Source organism: Macrobrachium nipponense, chromosome 20 (genome assembly GCF_015104395.2).
Source record: "Macrobrachium nipponense isolate FS-2020 chromosome 20, ASM1510439v2, whole genome shotgun sequence".
Classification (NCBI taxonomy): Eukaryota; Metazoa; Arthropoda; class Malacostraca; order Decapoda; family Palaemonidae; genus Macrobrachium; species Macrobrachium nipponense.
In genome coordinates, this window is record NC_061089.1 from 24,446,720 (window position 1) to 24,466,046 (window position 19,327).

The 19,327-nt window shown below is 36.9% G+C and overlaps 1 protein-coding gene across 11 annotated transcripts in view; it reads right to left on the bottom strand.

Moving 5' to 3' along the window:
* Positions 1–19,327, bottom strand: part of LOC135223587 (protein sickie-like) — a 244,161-nt gene that overhangs the window by 91,615 nt on the left and 133,219 nt on the right. For all 11 annotated transcript variants that reach the window (XM_064262181.1, XM_064262191.1, XM_064262163.1 and 8 more), the window contains exon 2: positions 7,311–7,434. In XM_064262181.1, the coding sequence (XP_064118251.1) occupies positions 7,311–7,434 (124 nt within the window). The remainder of the gene's footprint in view (positions 1–7,310; positions 7,435–19,327) is intronic.

Sequence of the window (19,327 nt, forward strand, 5' to 3'; positions counted from 1 at the left end):
GTCTATGACGAGTTAAGTCTCACTCACAATTTATCTTAATAAAAATGACTTTGAGCAAATCCTTCTCTTAACTACAATAATGAGACCATATATAGTTAATAACTTTTTAAGAGATGTGACGAGCAATCAAATTATCGCGCTCAAGACCTAAGTCAATAATTGATTAAAGAAATTTCCCAAAGCATTCAAATGATCGTGACTATTTTTTTTTCAGACACCGAAAGATTTGTAACGAATGAATATGTTAAAAGAAACTAAAATATTCTGGTCGGGATACATCTTGTGGCCTTTAACTAGTGGGACAACGCGTCACCTCCAAATTCACACAGTCCGTAAAATTATACGGAAAATATACTAGTAACCAAACACATAGGTCACGATTCCTATTAAAAACGGGTATCACGAGGAAAACCATTTACCCCTTATTAGGTCACCGTTATTGCGAAGCCTTCGACGTCAGAGTGATATACCAAAGGACAGGAGCTGCTGCTTTTCCCGACTTACAGTCTCCAACGTAGCGGCGTGGTTACCCTGGGAAAGCGGAGGCAGACTCAAATACTGAAGGAGAAACGGAAATATATCCTACAGTAATTAACACTGAATTTCGAGCGAACTTTTTACAATAAAACCACAACTTACAGGAGTGGAGTCGAGTTTAATTCAGGTGACGTATAGATAATTTTTAACTTTGTTCGTCTTACGTGCGTGTGTGCGCGTTCAAGTTCGGCTTATGCATTTATCACTTCACTGAAACATTGGCTCCATAGCCCGTCTGACGAGAGTGGTGTCATCCTTTAATAAGTTTGCTGCTTAAAAACGATTACAAACAGACATTCAGTATTGTTTCTAAGAATACCTATACTCGCTACGTCATAAAATACGTCACTACATGACATCCTCAGGATGACAAGGAGATAACATTCAAGTGTTTTTTTACAGTCAAACCTGAAAATAACAGATGAGGGAATTCCTATAAATAGAGGTGACAGGAAAGGTGCTACTCTCTGCTTGCATGGCGTGTTTTTTTTCACATAAAAATAAAATAACCGGTTTCTTAAGTCTTCATTAACCGACCTAAAGCAGACAATATAAAATGCATCAAGTATTTATCAGTCCAAACTAATTCTCCCATTAGCGTACCTATAAGAAAACAAGAAAACAACAGCACGTTAGCACTTGATCATAAAGAAAATTTTCTTTTCTAATCATAAACAACTACAAAAATGTCATAATTAAAATCATCTTCAATATTGTAATGATGTCGGAGATTTCTAAAATGGTCAAATAGACTTATACACGATATATGGAAAACGACAAAAATCTGTTAGCGATATAATCCATTCCAGACCAATTAAATGTGCTTAAAATTGGCAATGCTCTCACAAGCCAAACGTTTAAACGCTGCTTCTATATTTTCCCTTTTAAAACCTTAGAACCTACTAACAAACGGAATCAGTTTCTTCTCAAAGACCAATGAAAAATTCAAGTACCACTCCCCAAGGTTATTTGATCATAAGAACTTGTTTTCAGTCACGTACGATATCCTACGAGCTTAAAAAGGGAATCTTGTTCACAATATCCAAAAGTTGGGCAAGTTTTATTAAAGCTTGTCCTTTGACACAATTGTACGAGTATACTGATGCTGTCTGGGCATCGCTGTAAAATATTAAGACGTCACATTTTATATGATTTTATTATCTGACATCCTAAAGTCTAACATTTTTTTCATTATACCGAAAATAAACATTTCACAAGTTTGTTGCCATTTCAATAACGTAATCAAACGTATAAAAACAAAAGACTTACAGAGCCCACCTTCATAAAAAAAAAAAACTTTGCTCCTTTGCAACAAAAGAAACGAGAAACAGACAGAGCGATACCATTCATTCGGGGAAGACAGGAAGAAACTTCTAAAACTCGAATCGATAAATCGATAAAATGGATTGCCGGGAAGAGGCGGAAATTTAATCAGGGGATCTCATCTGCGGGCACATTTGGGGATACTTAAAAGGAATTAACTCATCCATTGGGCACAAGCTTGCCTCAGTCTTTTTTTTTTTTTCTCTTCCTAACTTTAATGGACTTTAATCGTGGCAGAGAAACGGTAGCTTTGCATCACGCTAAAAGAGATACTATAATACGTCAGTCCTTATTTTCTATAATGATTTTCACACTTAGACTTCTAAAGATTTGGATTATTTTAGCTTTTTTCAAATACATATCAAAACGCCCCTAGTATCTGGATATTTTTAAGATTTAATTAAAAACACATAATCATAAACGACAATTCTAATTATTTACTTTGTTCCAAGTTTACCTCAAAAAGTGTAAAAATAATTAAACAAACTATTCCATAATAAACTTTTGGCAAAGATATCAATCTCTCATGAGATTCAAGGTCAAGTAGAAGTGTTTCGGTAATTTGTCCTCCATTTCCAGACTACAAAACCTTAGAACCCATCAAGACGAAATAGTTTGTGATTAATCATTCTTTGTGAGAATGACCGCCACCCGAAACCCGTTAAAAAACAGTTCGGCGGCGGATCCTTCTTGTCGCTTTGTTTTGATACTAATTCCACCAGACAAGTGGCTTCTAGATTACGAGCCACTCCCATCAACACACGTGGAGCTTTGTTTACTAAACAAGCAGCTATAAAAATGAATACGCTTATCAGCATCTACATCTTCATTTCAAATAAGACCGATACGCGGTTTTACCAGAATACTTAATTAAGTGCGCTCACCTTTCGCCACATGGCTACAGAGAACGAAGCGTCCTTCATGAATTATTAAGTGTGGTCTGATAACACACCTGGGTCTTCGCGCAATAATGAAATTCGTCTCTCCTAAGCACATCGGTGCAATAACCGTTAGGAGCATGACACTCATTCTTGATAAGATTCTGGTATGATCAGTTAATGTTTGCTATGCATATAAACTACATGCCACCTATAAATCTAAACACCAGAATTCCAGGTACATGACAAGCGTTACATTTCAGAATAGGCTAGCTGCCTTAAATCAAGCTTTCTCGCATTTTGTATTTCACTATGTAGAATGACATATTTAAGTACTGAAGATGATAGTGTATGGGAAAGTGCAAGCACTTAAGCGGAGAATTGCTTCAATGTTTATAAAACAAAATTACTTATTATCTCTGCAATCACTCACAATTATTTTTGTAGTGTAGAAAATTGCAACAAGTAGAACCTCATCTTAAATCTTAACAAAAGCGTTTTAATTCCTATTCATTCTTAGTAGAGATAGCAAAGGTCTACACTAGCCAAGCAGACAAATGCATAGAGGGATGCTGTTACCCCTCTAAGTGAGTTTACCTATGGATGTAACAGACTGTCAGTCTGTAAAAGTAGGTGTAAATATCATTTGGAAGAGAGTTCTCTCACGTGAGAAAATTTCTACAACAAACTACACCTACTAAAGAAGAGACGCGTGAGAAACAAAGAACAACCTATCAGACAAAAACTACCCAGAATAATGGACACTCCCTGTCACAACATAATCAACGGCCAGTTTTCAACACTGCCAAACTTTCATTGATTATCTCTGTCTTGACGGTCATGGAATACGAAACGAAGATTATAGAGACCACATTTGGACGTGACCCGCCCACATTCTGGACCATATGGGCGTGTGGGCGTAGGCGGAACCCAACACGGATGGGTAGAAGTGGCCAATGCAAGCCTTGTTACCTGCCTCCTTGTGATATATGTGTCTGGGGCATAGGGGCCACGAGGTATCGGTATAACGAAGCCCGAATGAAAGTTCGAAGCCCTCTGAACGACACTGAAAGTCTCCGTCGTAACTCATTCTTATGCATTATGACAGGTCTCTTTGCAGCGTTCGGTTAAATTTGTCGCCGATAACCCATGAATACAGAAGTATGGTGTAACGTACAAAATTAATCAACCATAAATGAATTTCTAATTTGAATGACAATGTCAAAAATCGATGACTACTACATTACTGGAAGGACGTTAAAATACATAAGAAATACATTGAAAAAGACTATGAAAACTGATTCTAATAATATACCGTACCTGGTCTGACAAAGCGTAACAACGCAATTAGATCCACCTAAGAATTTATTAATTCTTCGCAACTTTATCTTCATTAACCATCATTCACAGGCCAAATAAAACTAAATTACCCCTTGCCGCCGGTGAAGAGCACCATAAGTTAAGAATATATTAACAGACCCTGAGCAATGAAAAAGACACTCTAACATCCAATGCAAAATAAGTGTCACGAAGATGATGAACAAGTGGGCAATCATTCAGTAAAAAAAAATGCGTACAAGAAGGTATTTCAGCCAATGGAACTTATAAAAACAGACATGCCAGCCAAACCAGCCAAATATTACAAATAAAACCACACACAAACACAACGACGTGTCAAAAACGAACCGATTTAAAGCAACTTTGTGAAAAGAGAAAGATTTCAAACAGAGATAAATTCAACGAATTGCTTATCTTAATAAGAACGGCGCAGAAAAGATGTATAAGATTCAATTATCCAAATGCACATCCCAAGCTGCTAACCAAGGACTCTTCCATAAAAGGTTACGAAGGGTAACCAATTCACATCTTTTGACATCTTTTATAAAATTCTTCAAGTTACCAGTAACGTAAGTCCAACAACAAGAATAAATATTACTCTTGCCGTAAAATTCTATTTAAAGTAACTCACTAAAATCACAGGGCTCTAAACAAAATATTAAAATTACGTATGTAGTGAGTATACTAAGTGTGCGCGAAGGGGGAGGGGGTGTTTAGAAATGCAACTACCTCAGTGACCCCTACCTGAGGCATTTTCTCTGACCCCAGCCGCCTACTTGAAGGGTGACTCATAGAATCCAGCCGTCCAACCACATAATAAAGTGGGTGTGAAAGAGATGCGTGGGCAGAGAGCTATACGACGCCCACAGACAAAACTCGTGTCTCTCCCTATCGTCATTAATGATAATTATCAAACCATAGTGCAATTACGAGAGATAAAGTTCCCCCGCAGCATATTATGAGGCGTCATTCATTAAGTTAGCTCAGCCAAAAACATTATCCCATAAGGTTTTACATAGCAATGATTTATGCTACGCCAACAATATCTACAAATCTGGCCCATTCATCACGGCCCCGGTCTCACTCCGACATATAATAGCTCTAATCGTACCATATAAGTGATGCAGTTACCTTTAATGAAACTGCAATTGCAACTTAGCACAGGAGTGAGGTTCACAGTGACCCTGACTTTGATCATTTGCGTCTTCTACCCTCGAGGACACACACACACACACACACACACACACACACACACACACACACACACACACACACACACACTGTACAAGACGCAGACAACGGACGATTCATTTCCCCAACAAAACACGTATGCGAAGAACATAAACAAAAAGGAACTTCTTGCAATGTTGCAGGGAAATCTTTCAAATCGAAAAAGAATTAAGATAATGAAGCCTGTATGACAGAAAAAGACCGCATTTGAATGCAACAACTAGGTACATGTAATTGTATTGTTGTGCTGATAAAAAATAAACCGTATAACGATTGGCAGTGAGGGCTGTCATACATTAAGTAGCACTTGCAAAGAAAAATACTCCAGTATGACAATTAAAATATCCTTAAGTTTTTAGCCTTCGAAACTGATAAAGAAAAACAATACTCTTTTTAATTTTTTAGTTAGAGAGAGAGAGAGAGAGAGAGAGAGAGAGAGAGAGAGAGAGAGAGAGAGAGAGAGAGAGAGAGAGAGAGAGAGAGAGAGAGAAATTGCTTCAGTCATAAACAGCTGTAATCAATTAGTTACGGTTTTATAGTAAACAAGAGGAAACTATCTTCATTTTATCATCATGAATCCTTTGAGAGTAATTGCCAACGTCATATGCACTTTGTTCACTTCTCTCCTTACACCTCGAATCTTGGGGGCGGCGCCCTAGCAGGCCAATTACCTACAGGCAGGACACACTAATATACCGCCACCGTTGATGGCGGTGACCCTGACCGCCACCTCCGCCTTTGACTACTCCTAATACCAACCTTCTCCCTCTGCCGTCCCCCAACCTCTTTAAGCCACAGTTTGTGTGTGTGCCCTCAATGTGCCCTTTCATCAAAATAACCCCCATCGCCCCCTATCCTCCTCCCCACCAAAACATCCCTTCTAAATCTCCCTCCCTTTCTGTCCTTTAACCCAACACAGCCACTTCTAGAAAACGCGCCGTGGTTACTCTCACTTGTGCTCCCACTGTTTACTGTGTGTGGGCCTTGTTTTGGGTCACACTGCTTTTCATTTTTTCCTTTTCGTTTTTTCTGTTAATCACTTGAGTATCTTACAACGATCTCTCTCTCTCTCTCTCTCTCTCTCTCTCTCTCTCTCTCTCTCTCTGTACTGAGATACTCAATTGCTTCAGGAGCGACCATTTACATTATTGTCTCACAATACTTCATATTCAACTTGTTCTTTAACAACTAAAAGGAATGACTGGTGTTTAATAGCTATGTTAATAGTGTTATTTCCGTTGACTAGTCATTAAAAAACAGCATGGATAGTCCTTATTTCTAATTTCAGTGACAAGCATAATTCCTTTTTCCCGTTCCTCAATTATCTACGACTCCTGTCTCTCTTACTTTTTCGAACACGCACGTATACAGAGAAAAACATACTTATCCTCTTAAGGAAACAGAATTAACAAAGTAATCCGCACTGATTACGGAATACTTGGAACATGTCGACGGGATGAGGTTTATAACATACCAAACTTTCAATGGAAGGGAAACACCACAGCTACTTCCTCGAGACAATCTTAGGGCCAAGACTCATATCCACTATACCGTTTAATATTAAAAACACTTAAAATATAGTAATGAGTTCGGTTCTGTTGATAAAGTATACAAACTTTGGTTTATACGGTTCGCAGTTAATTCCAATCTGACTGCATTAGTCGAAGATTCAGTAATATAGCTTATATATAATATAATATCTATATATATATATAGATATATATAATATATTATATATATATATATATGGAATCTATTATGGCCTAGTTAACTCCTCGATGACATCATTTATCGAAGATTCACCAACTTCTCTTTCTAATTACTGCGACATGGCTTACAATTAACCGATTTATCAAGGAAATATTAAGAAACACTTGAATGAAGCAATCATAAACACATCTACACCCACTTGAAATAGTCATCTCTTCCCAACCGAACAATAAATGATCAATGAATTCCTTAACTAAAACTTGAATCACTGATAACAATAACTTTGACACTTACTTGGCATGTTTTTCGTTGAGCGATGCCCTACCACCATGACTTCTTGGTTGCGGGATGCCCGTGCCATTGGCGGGGGAAGTGGATCTGCTGCTGCTGGCCGAAGCTCCGCTTTTCAACTGCGAACCTGCAATGCACGAAAGAAAACGGCGTGTTAACAGAAAACTTTACTTGACACAACACAGAAAATGGGTAGACTAAAGAAAATAATTAAAATGCATTGGAGTTGACGGTTTGCAATATAACTATCTGAAAGAAATTCGAATTTTACCAGCTCCATTACGCACAAAAACAACGACAAATCATGGAAAAAACTGAATTAAAATACTTCCGTAGGGTTTATTGTCACGTAGATAATTCTTACCTTTATGTGATTTTGTTTTGTTTTCAAGCCTATGTCCTTAGTTACGGCGTAAGAATTATTTTCTAGATTTTTCCTATAAACGAGAGAGAGAGAGAGAGAGAGAGAGAGAGAGAGAGAGAGAGAGAGAGAGAGAGAGAGAGAGAGCACTACAAAGGCGAAAGGCAACTGAAAGTAGTTATATGTCATTTCCCTTTTATGATGTTTCTTAAAAGATAACACTGTAACAGCAAACATCCCAGCGGACGTCAGGACAACAGAAAATGCTCCGAGATGATAAAAGATGGGCTGTATGTTGCCAGCTGCAACGAATTTACCTTTAACGAGTTGATGTAAGAAAGGGAGAGGGAGAGTAGAAAAGAACAGGGCAGAGCCTTCGATGCTGAATAGACGATTGTGTCCTCGTAGCCTCAGACAGAGGTTTTTCTTTAGACGTTTCTAACACGTTCAGTTTACTAAGAAAATCTGCTAGTGAGTTTAGTATCATCGTCTTTTTCACGGGTTATTATAAATCAAATGTAACAGCGATATTCCTTTGTTATTCAAAATGCATGTACGTAGCAAATGCATAATTATAGTTTCAATTAATATCTGAGTCATTAAGATAAAAAAAAAATTGTAGTTGAATATCATCGTAACTTTCACAAAATGTTAAATGAGTGAAAAAAAATTACATTAAAGAGGGATAAACTTATAATTATCATTTCAAGGGTTGGGAATAAACTTTTTAAACTGGGAACTCGCAGTCTACAAACACTTAAAAAAAACGGAAATGCGTTCAAATTATTTAAAGTAAGACATGGAACTCATCATGGTGCACACTGTCCCCTCCCGCCATATGGGATGAGATCGGAGTGTAAACATCCCCATTCAGAACCCATTTTCTAACGTCGCGATAAATCAATATTCGGCAGCTGTGACCCATTAGACCTAACCATCAATTGGACTCGTGCTTCGACAGACACCACGGAGAATATAGGTTACGCTCAATAGCCGCCGATAAATCAATATCAATGTTATAATCGTAATTACAGACGCTACGAGCTGGTTTTGCCTGGGGATGAGTTTTTTTTTGTTTTTTTTTTTCATGTTACCGTCAAACAACAGCTATATTATAATTTAAGTTCATAAATTATAATATGTCTGCGTAAAACATATTCCCACCACCACTTATTACTACTAATAATACGAATAATAATAACGAAACAAAAATTGTAGCTGTAATGTATGAAATATAACATTTGTAATACACCACCGTACTTGCTAAACAACGTTTACTTGAACATACTCTAAGTAAAAACAAATTATACACATTCAAGGATAAATCACCGTTGTAACAATATCATCACATCTAAAGAATGATTAGGATTTCGTGTAACCTCATTCAATTTTCTGGAAGGCTTCGTTGTAGAGATGATTAAAAGGGAGGTATAGGCTCATGGTTCAGGTCCGGTATTTACTTCTTTACTCCACTGACCCCTCTCATTTGGTGTTAAAACCAAGACATATTCTATCTATTCATCTGGAAAACTGTATTACTTAAGCAAACATTTTTTAAGCCCAATAATGTCGAACTTTAGAATTATAACCTAATTTTGTCAATCATCTCCATCAACATAAACACATGGACCATCATCTCCAGCCATTTTTAACCATTATAATGTAAAACGCTTATGCACATCTTTATACAGCAAAATAAAAATGGAAGTGTGGCTACACAAATTGTCTCCAAACAAAAGACTTTGATATGGCTCGGAGTTGCTGTTGAAGTCTAAAGTCACAAATTAGTTTAGGGAAAATAACCAAAACATTCACAGGACATTTTTTCTTTCCCAACAGAAAATTATAATTGCTCCTTCCTGTCTCCCGTTCCTCCTTTCGTTCTCAGTTTGGTCCCATCTGTCGCCAAACAACTGAGTGTCAAGAGAACACAATGCCGAAAAATTGATTGGTGGATACAATTACAATGAAACTTGACACAAATATGAAAGAGATAGCATTCGATCAATAAAGGAACTGTACTTGTGACCGACAAGGTGATTTGGTTACAGAGTGTCTCGCTTTTATTTTGACTGCTTTTACCAGTTAGGTTGTATCATAAGCGACTAAAAGATTACCGTTTCCTTTATTATATTATATTACCCATATATTATATACATACATAATATTAGGTTTTTTTCCTAAATGGAAGTGGCTCTCACGAAAAAGACAATTATGAATATCTGCTATGTTCGCAAACAAATGTGTGTGTGTGTGTTTGTGTGTGTGTATGTGTGTGTGTGTGTGTTTACAAATGCATCGTAACACCCACAAGTACCAATAAGGGTACTTTTCGAATCCATCAGTTTTCATCACAGAAAAACGCATTTATAATGCAACCATCCATTTATGCCAAAGCTAAGTAGGGAACCAAAATGGTATCTAAATATAGTACTTCTTAAAAAAATCTAGAAAGTAATGCGAAAGATATTACGCATACCACAGCTTTATACAGAGGTTAGTATAAGATTTATATATAAAAAAACTAAATAAATCAACGCCGCCAAGTGAGTTCTATCATTTGTGTTTACACGGACGTAGCTCTGTTTAACGGATACCTGCACACACGCACACACACTGTGTCAGTAACTATCCCCAAGCAATGATAGAATCACCCAGATTGGTAGGGTGAAGAAAAGCAATCACAAATGACTGACACTTTAATCGAAGCACTGAAACAGGTGTTGTCTGCGAGACAAGGGGTATTATCTTCAGGAACCAACAGGTACAGGTACGTAACTCGAAGACAGAAAGAGAAATGGTCCTTGTTCTGAGGTATTCAGTTTAAGAGAAAGCGTAAATATAGATATAATATATTATATAATGTATATATATATATATATATATATATATATATATATATATATATATATATATATATATACACATATCTGCTATAAAACGCATATATATGCATTAAAATTCTCAATCATGCTTGCAAAAGACAAATTCCATACAGGCTCTCGCGCCGGACTCAGTGCTATCGCATAAATACTGAATATAACAAATAGGGGAATAACACAGTAGTACACTTCAATGGATCACTTTAAGCTAATAAAAGGCGATACGACGGCAAAGTTATTAAACAAGAGCGATATTTTGACCATTAAATTTTCTTTCGTATGTAAGAGAATGTTGAAAGAAAACCTGAAACTGGATTCCACAAAAGTTGCCATTACATAAGGTTCTGAAATGGCAATACAAGTGATAGGAAAGCTACATAGTTATTTCATATATAGATAGTTTGAAACAATATTACCTACTAAAGTGCGTTCAATATTCGTAAGGAATAGTTACGATAAATTCTAATCACAGTAAGAACGAGATCTTGTTTTTACTCATTTTAAATCTGTGTAGATTTCATTCAATATTCAAAATATTCCCATGAAAACTATCACAACTATATTATATAGTAAATTTTCGGTACACACATTATATATATGTATATATATATATATATATATATATATATATATATATATATATATATATATATATATATATATATAAAGAAACTAAATATAGTAATATCTATATATATAATATATATATATATATATATTATATATATATATATATCATAGATATATATATATATTATATATATATAGTAAATAAGTTAAATGAAAAGTCATGTGTGCAAAGCACTGATGTTCAACAAAGATAAGATCCCATCGCACAATTTTCGAATCATAAAGTGATCATAATATTATGCAATACTCAGAAATTAGATATACCTGGTAAGTTGTCAAATCGTGAAGAATCTGGTCCAAGGGACAGCTATGCACTAATAACTTCTAAAACGGGAACGCCCAATTTCAGCCTGTGATCACGGAGCCGTGTAAAGGGGACCCAGATAAATATTGCAAGCCTAGCAACCTTAAAGAAGAACTACCGATATACATATTATACATACATATATATACTATATATATATATATATATATATATATATATATATATATATAGATTAATGTAGCCTTAGGAGACGTAGAACCACTGCTCAGGAAAACAAAAAGATTGCCATAAATAAATGATAGTTCGTGTTATATCACATGAACATGACAACATCGTCACATCTTCCAACGGATAAAAGTTTCAATTGATTACTCTTAGTGGCAAAATACTTGGAACAAAACTTAAACCAAAGAGGCTTTATACTCAGAAGCAAATTACATACCGAGTAAGGAATAAATATGAACACGTACGAGACACCTCTTCTGTGTGAAAACACTTCTTCCCCTCACTACGTCAAAGGACCAACTACCCTCCTTCACCCAATATCCCCTCAAACGGTCAACCACTGGACATAGTTAATCCAGGACATGAGGGGAAACGCCATTCTCATCAACAGCACAACTGGTATTCCAGATTCACGAGCCACCTGGCATGTGCTGCTGCTGTGCTCTCTCTCTCTCTCTCTCTCTCTCTCTACACTTTGAGGTGTAAAGTTGCCTTTCAATAAAACTCCAACTTGGCTGAAACCAATTGTCACAAAAGGGAACATAAGAATGATGCATTTAAAAAGTGGTTCATCGCTAGCTAAAAATGCCCAAAGTATGATGCAGACTACAAAAGGTGTCGAATCTGTAGGTTTGCAGTATTTTTATTCTTTATTTATTTAAGAAATCTTTGCACACCGTACCATTACAACTTGCTTAATGTTCACCAAAATTTAGCAGAGAGAGAGAGAGAGAGAGAGAGAGAGAGAGAGAGAGAGAGAGAGATGGTCTCAGTTACCCCTCATCTACAATGATCCCTATGAGATCAAACCTTATTGTTCAAAGAGTGAAAGGTCGCAAAGAAAGAGAGGGTTCGCTTTAGGCACTGCGCCACAGGAAGCTTTACTACATCCATCTGAGCTCTCTTGCATAATACGAAATAACTGAGGAAGTATGTCCCATGCTCGATTCCTATTTACAAAGTGCCATGATTGTCACAAGCCTTTAAAAAGCAGCGTCCAACCTTTAAAAAACGTGCACAGAAATAAATCACATCTATGTTGTATATTTTTCTGAGTTTACAAATTTCTGGCAATGCTTGTAAAGGATGGCAATCAAAAATTAAGGAAGAACTGCTAAGTCCAGGTCCAGGAGCACATCAAGTCCTAATAGGACAGAGTTGGAAGTTTAAATAAACTGAAGGTCGTCTTAGTTCATTTTAAACTTCAGCAAACTACATGGCCTTGATACAAATAAGTAATCATTATAAACACTTGACCCTCTATTGAATAAATAAATTAATAAGAAATAAAGAAATTGTTCAAAGAACACAATGCCCTCAACAGAATTAGCAAGGCTATACTATAAAGCAAAATTATCCCTGCTATCGTCACCCTACGATCAGTAGTGCGTGTGTTGTACATCAGATGTACACGCACTCTAAACGAAGTGAAAAAACAAGATAAATGTAACAATATTCAAATATATATATTATATATATATATATATATATATATATATATATATATATATATACACACACACACACACTATGTGTGTGTATAAATCTATATGTTAGTCGCTTATAAGCAGTGAGTGAAAAACACGGGAATAATATTTCAAGTTATTGCTGAATCGTCCTTTATTCATGACTAAAGGCAATAACGTCCGTTCTTTGCAAATATAGAGATTGGTAGAGAGTACATTAAACAGCGGATAATTTTCGAGGACATGGAATAGTAATCCCCTTCCTGAAGGGTTCAATAAAGACCTTATCAACTAGAACCGGTTCTTCTTTCAAATATGGCAGCCTCTGTCACCAGCTTCGAAACCGACAAGCACTCCTAAAACAATCTGTCATACAACCGATATATACCGTGATTTGTAACTTGATATATGCTACACGCATAACTACATACATACTCACGTGTACTTATAATACTCACATGTACTAATAATAATAAAAGGGCAATTCAAAATGTCAGCGGAATAAAAAAACTAACTAATCTGTTAAGTGCACTACATTTTTTTATTTATGCATATTATGCCAAGAGTCAAGGGGCACTGTGCATCACGTATGCATAGCCTACTTTAAATACAAATTCACATTAATATGCATTAAAAACAAGACTCAATTGCTCCATCACCAAATGCGCAATAAAAAATGCAGGTGCCATCAAACAAGAACATCTGCATCGACCGATTAAAATTACACAGCACCTCGTTTATGGGGAACATAAAAAAACACTTTAATCAGTAGCTATTAACATGCTGAGAACAGGTGACAGGAAAAAACGCCACTCGCTTTCGTTTCTGAAACTTGAAAACAAAATGATTTTAAAACGTCTTATAATTTAAGTATTGTACGAGGAACTAACATCCAGACAATGAAATCTAGTTCGGTCGCTACACTGGAAAGCGATCGTTTTTATGATTCTCATCTGAGCAGCATCTCCCTTTTCGGTCAGAATGTTGGAATCGTGCAGGAAAATGCAAATGGTTTATAACGAGAACGTGCAGCAAACAGTCCTCATAATATGAAAAAGCTAGTTATGAAGCAGGCTGAAGAGGGAACAGAAATGAGCACAAAGACTTTTCTATAACAAAATTGCAGAACAACTCTGGAGTTGCATTCCCACCCACTTTCTTAATGATGATGAACGAGACACGAACAGAACGGGAACACCCAACAAGCGAAAATGATCGATAGTCGTAAAAGGTACAAAATCTAAATTTTTCTTTTCAGTGCAACATAACAAAAAGTAAGTACATACCACACACACACACACACACACACACACACACACACACACACACACACACACACACACACACATAAGCGTACTTACCCTTGCATCGAACAAGCAAAAAATTCACCATAATTTACTTACCCTTGCATCGAACAAGCAAAAAATTCACCATAATTTGCAACACACTATTTAGATGCACAAATTATGCCAGCCGATAGCATTAGCGTCTAAATCGATTTATAAAAAAACTAAAAATAAGCAAATAGAATAAAATATATATTCATAAATGTAATACAGAAAACTATGAAAATGAGGCTTTATCTGAAACTTAGTTAAAGCCTGCCTTGCTATCATTTTTCACATTATTATCAATTACAATGAGTCTTTCATCATACCTCACTACAGCCCCATAATAAATTCTAGCACATGGAATTAGTGAATAAATGTTAAAGCTACGCGCAACATCATGAACAGAAACATCAGGCAGAGAGAGTCCAAGTCTGCCAGCTCAAAACAGTAGCAACTACTGCTGTGATGAGGAGGGATGGGAAAGGAATGGGTAAACGAGCATCTTCTCCCTGGCGGTTAATTCCTCATTTGCATAACAGATGGCAACAAGCACGCAAGAGTACCTAATAAATAATGCGCGACTGAAATAATTAACCGTCACTCAAATCATGGCGGCCGTTAATGTGTGTAGGCCCGCAAAACAAACAGTCTTGGCAACGTGGTGGGTCCTTAGCATTTTTAACAACAAGTGGATCAGCCTGAAATCTGCATGTGCGTGTGTGTGTGTGTGTTACAGGAAAAACTATACAGGATGGCATTTCAGACGGTTACCGTTATTTTGACGATGCCATTTTAGCATGATGGGGTCGGAAATTGAAATTTTATCGATGCACTACTCGAGTTTACCGAAAGATAATTACCCGCTTTGCTTGGAAATAAATATAAAATTACCTACGTTATTTCAGCACATTACCGACAATTGCATATCAACACTGAATTTACAAAGGGTAAATTGGACAATAACATTTTTTTCCTGGAAGATAATGAGGGTTTTATTTATGCTTTATGGTTCACAACCAGAACCATATGCTCGGGATGCGGGAATTTTCCTTCAAACTGAATGGCTCGTTAGTTATTTATGATTTGGCTGGCTTAGTGCCAGCACGTTGGTTCCATAGATTTCTGCTTATCTACAATATCTATATATATAATTATGTATATATAATATATATATGATACCATTTTATAGATAATATAATAGAATATATATAGTTAAATATATATTAGAATATATATATATGTGTGTGTGTGTGTGTGTGTGTGTGTGTGTGTGTGTGTGTAATCCCATTTGAAATCTAACTTAAGGCCACCACTGAATTCTTCAACTAACCACTTTGCTGAACATATGATGATGGTAATGACTTACGACATTGGAGAGAGAGAGAGAGAGAAGAGAGAGAGAGAGAGAGAGAGAGAGAGGAGCGAGAGAGAGAGAGAGAGAGAGAGAGAGAGAGAGAGAGAGAGAGAGACCTTCTAAATACTCTAGAATGCATTCGTGAAAGTAACGTGGAAGTTGGAGCGACGAGCTATCAAGCAGAGAAACTGAACTAAACTGTAGTCCTACTATAACAGAAAATGGAGTTTGATAAGGTAACGGTGACTGAGGATTAGGCCCCAAGAAGAGGGATTTGTAAAAGCCTATGGAGGTTTATGGCGGAATTAGGGGGCTGGGGAAACTAGCAGAAGGGCATGCTGAAGGATTTTCTTGGGTCCATCTGTCAGGAACTGAATGACAATGCGTGGCGGTCATGTGACGTGGTTCTCCCTGAGTGGATAACGACTCGGCAAAGGACGGAACAACAAGACCTTACGTTTAAATGTAGCTGAAGTAATGGCAAGAAAAATCACAGGTCTACTACTCCGACGACCATGAAGCCAAAGACGCTCAACAGAGCTAGGATGGGAGAGGGAGGTGCAATTGGCGAGAATAATAGACAGAACAAAACTCTAAAGGAAATATGGACCACTGAAGCATATAAGTGCAACAATGCTTCAGAATGGCAACTTCGCAAGCACGACTGTCTTTCAAAAGAGACTCATAACTATAATTTGAAATTCAAACTACATACATACATATGCATATATAGTATATATGCATTACACACGCAAAAATACATATGCGCGACCATCTCAGAAGAGCGACATGTCTGGGAACCAGCAAAACGGCAATTACATCAAGATCTTTCTCAGCGAGGCTCCTTAAATCGCGTTAAGCCCAGGGAATCAAAGCATCCTCTAAATGACAGACTAATTTCCCGGGACGCTTCCCACACTCAGGATTGACCGATAACACAACAGAGAGAGAGAGAGAGAGAGAGAGAGAGAGAGAGAGAGAGAGAGAGAGAGAATGAAAACCTTACCGTCGTCGTCTTAAGCAACGGATCTTAATGAGACACTAAGAAAAGATGGGTTGTTACAGAGGTTATGCATTAATAATAATAATAATAATAATAATAATAATAATAAACAAGTTGCCAACGAAAGCTACGCTATCGATTCAAAACCTATTAAAAGAAATGATTATCCATGAGTTATTTGCTTTTCTAATTCTCTTTCCTAAAAGACAAAAAACTCCATTTCGTCAACAGCAACCGACAGCGACGACATTAAACGTGGGAATCTTTTGTTGCTCATAAATATGAGTAAAACAAAAATATTAAAGTGGTTACTACTTTCTTGTGACAGCTACCTGACTGAAAAATGTCACAACGATCGTGACGTCATTATAAAAGATTTCCAACATGAATAACATCAACGACAAAACCAGAAGGCCGGGGGCCAAGCTGCTCGCCTGAGCACTTGAAAGTATTTGTTCAAGTCATATATACGTATATTTCTATACAAAACTTTAAACCCTTATTGTGGACACACCCTGGCCCCTGGAGCCACGGTTTGAACAAACTTTAATCTTCGTTACGTGAAGATAACTGAACATTAGTTTGACAAATTGCAATCCTGTTGTTCTTGAAAAGACGGGTTCTTTAAGGTTGGTGCAACTTATTCCTTGGTCAAACCTTGGATCCCTATTATGGTCCCATTCTGGACCCGTGGGCTATGGTTTAAGCAAATCTACACTGCATAAAGAAGGCTATCCGCAAGTGATGTCATTTCTGGCCCCCTGGACCCAGAGACAATTTTTGTAATAACTTCAGCCTGTTTTCACCACATTCCTAGTTATCCCAAAGGATGCTTTGCACCAGGTTTGATTAAAATACTTGATTGGCTCGTCAGAAGTAAAAAATATGAAAAGTTTGCAGTGGCCAAACTTTCATATATAGGCATACACATATATTAGGACATAAAAACTGATGCCAAACTAAATATAATAATAACAATAATAGCTCACTTCAACTTTTAGCTCGAAAAATAAAGTCATAAACACGCTGCGGTAGTGAAACTGATTTCAAAAATGCAAAACCAAAACCCTCACTACAGTAAAATCTAAGGACACGAACTGAAGAAGATGCCGCAGTTATTATTACACTTTTCTATGCTACAACATTTGAGCAACAGAGAGAGACCAATTTCCCTTTCACAACTACCTCAGTGCACGCAAGAACGGGAAGTCATTCGCGGCTATGGCTGCTGGCGGCAACGTTCGTTCCGTAAATATTACTAACAAATCACCACGTTGGAAAAAAATAGTCTTGAACCGCCGATGATTATTCACAGATTCCCATAAACCACCTAAGATGAGAGACGATTAGCGTGATGATACGCTTCCTTACTTTCTACGGGAACTTCAAATGCTCTGTGTCGCCAACTAATAGCAGTTTTAATATGCCCAAGTATTTTTCTCTTTCTCGTTCAAGTTGTGATATCCAGCCACAGATATGGGTTCTCGGTGCTTGGTGTAAAAATGGTTATATGACCATATTCAAACACCGTATAAATACGCACACAATTACAAACACTGCAAGTTTGTTTTTACATGCATGGATAAAATCTTACCACGTCTTTAACAAATACTGTACAGAAATGTCAAAGAATTCCTCTTTTTAAAATAAGTTAATGAATCCGTGTGTGTTTGTGGATACCGGTATTCTAACAATTTGGTGGATATGTGTATCGGCTGATCCTGAAAGGCTGCTCGATTTATGAGGGTTACTGACATGAGATTTCTGCCTGGCGGCCGGACAATTTTTCTCATGCCAGGTAGTGCAGCTAACTGTACATGCATTGCTCCCTTCGTAATAATGAATGATAATCCTATCGCTGTCATTACCGAACTCCGCAACCTGCCGTACTTTATGCGCAATCATTTTTTTTTTTTTTTTTTTTTTGCCCGACCTGTTTCTAACAGCTCTTGGGTTTTTGAGAAATTTTAAGACTTTTCTGATCATGATAATGAGGCATTCATACTCAATAATCGGAATCGGTATATAATCTTGATTACAACCTTTGCCTCAACTCATGGCAATATAAAAATACAGAAATAAGGTAAAAGGGACAGTACAAAATACCTTAGAAACATGAAATAAATGAAATGACTGTTACAGCTGCACTAATAATAATTTCGAACAAGAAAAGGGCACTATCATCACACTCATGTTCATGTCGCCTTCAACGTCGTCGCTCACTCTTTCCTGTGATTTCTCTTTCACAAATTCCACGCATCTCCTCCCTCCTCCTGTCTCAGCAAATACCAAGCCCCATTCTCCAGGCAATTTACTATTTTCATTTATAAATCGGTTGAGCTTGACTCGACACACCGTAAATACACGAGATGAATTAGCAAGAAGAAAATTACTCGGCTATCTTATTTATCATATTACATCTTATTCCTTTCGCCAGCTCCGGAATGTTTCACTCGCACTCATAATAATACTCTCATGTTAACATCGCGGAAGCCAGCAATGC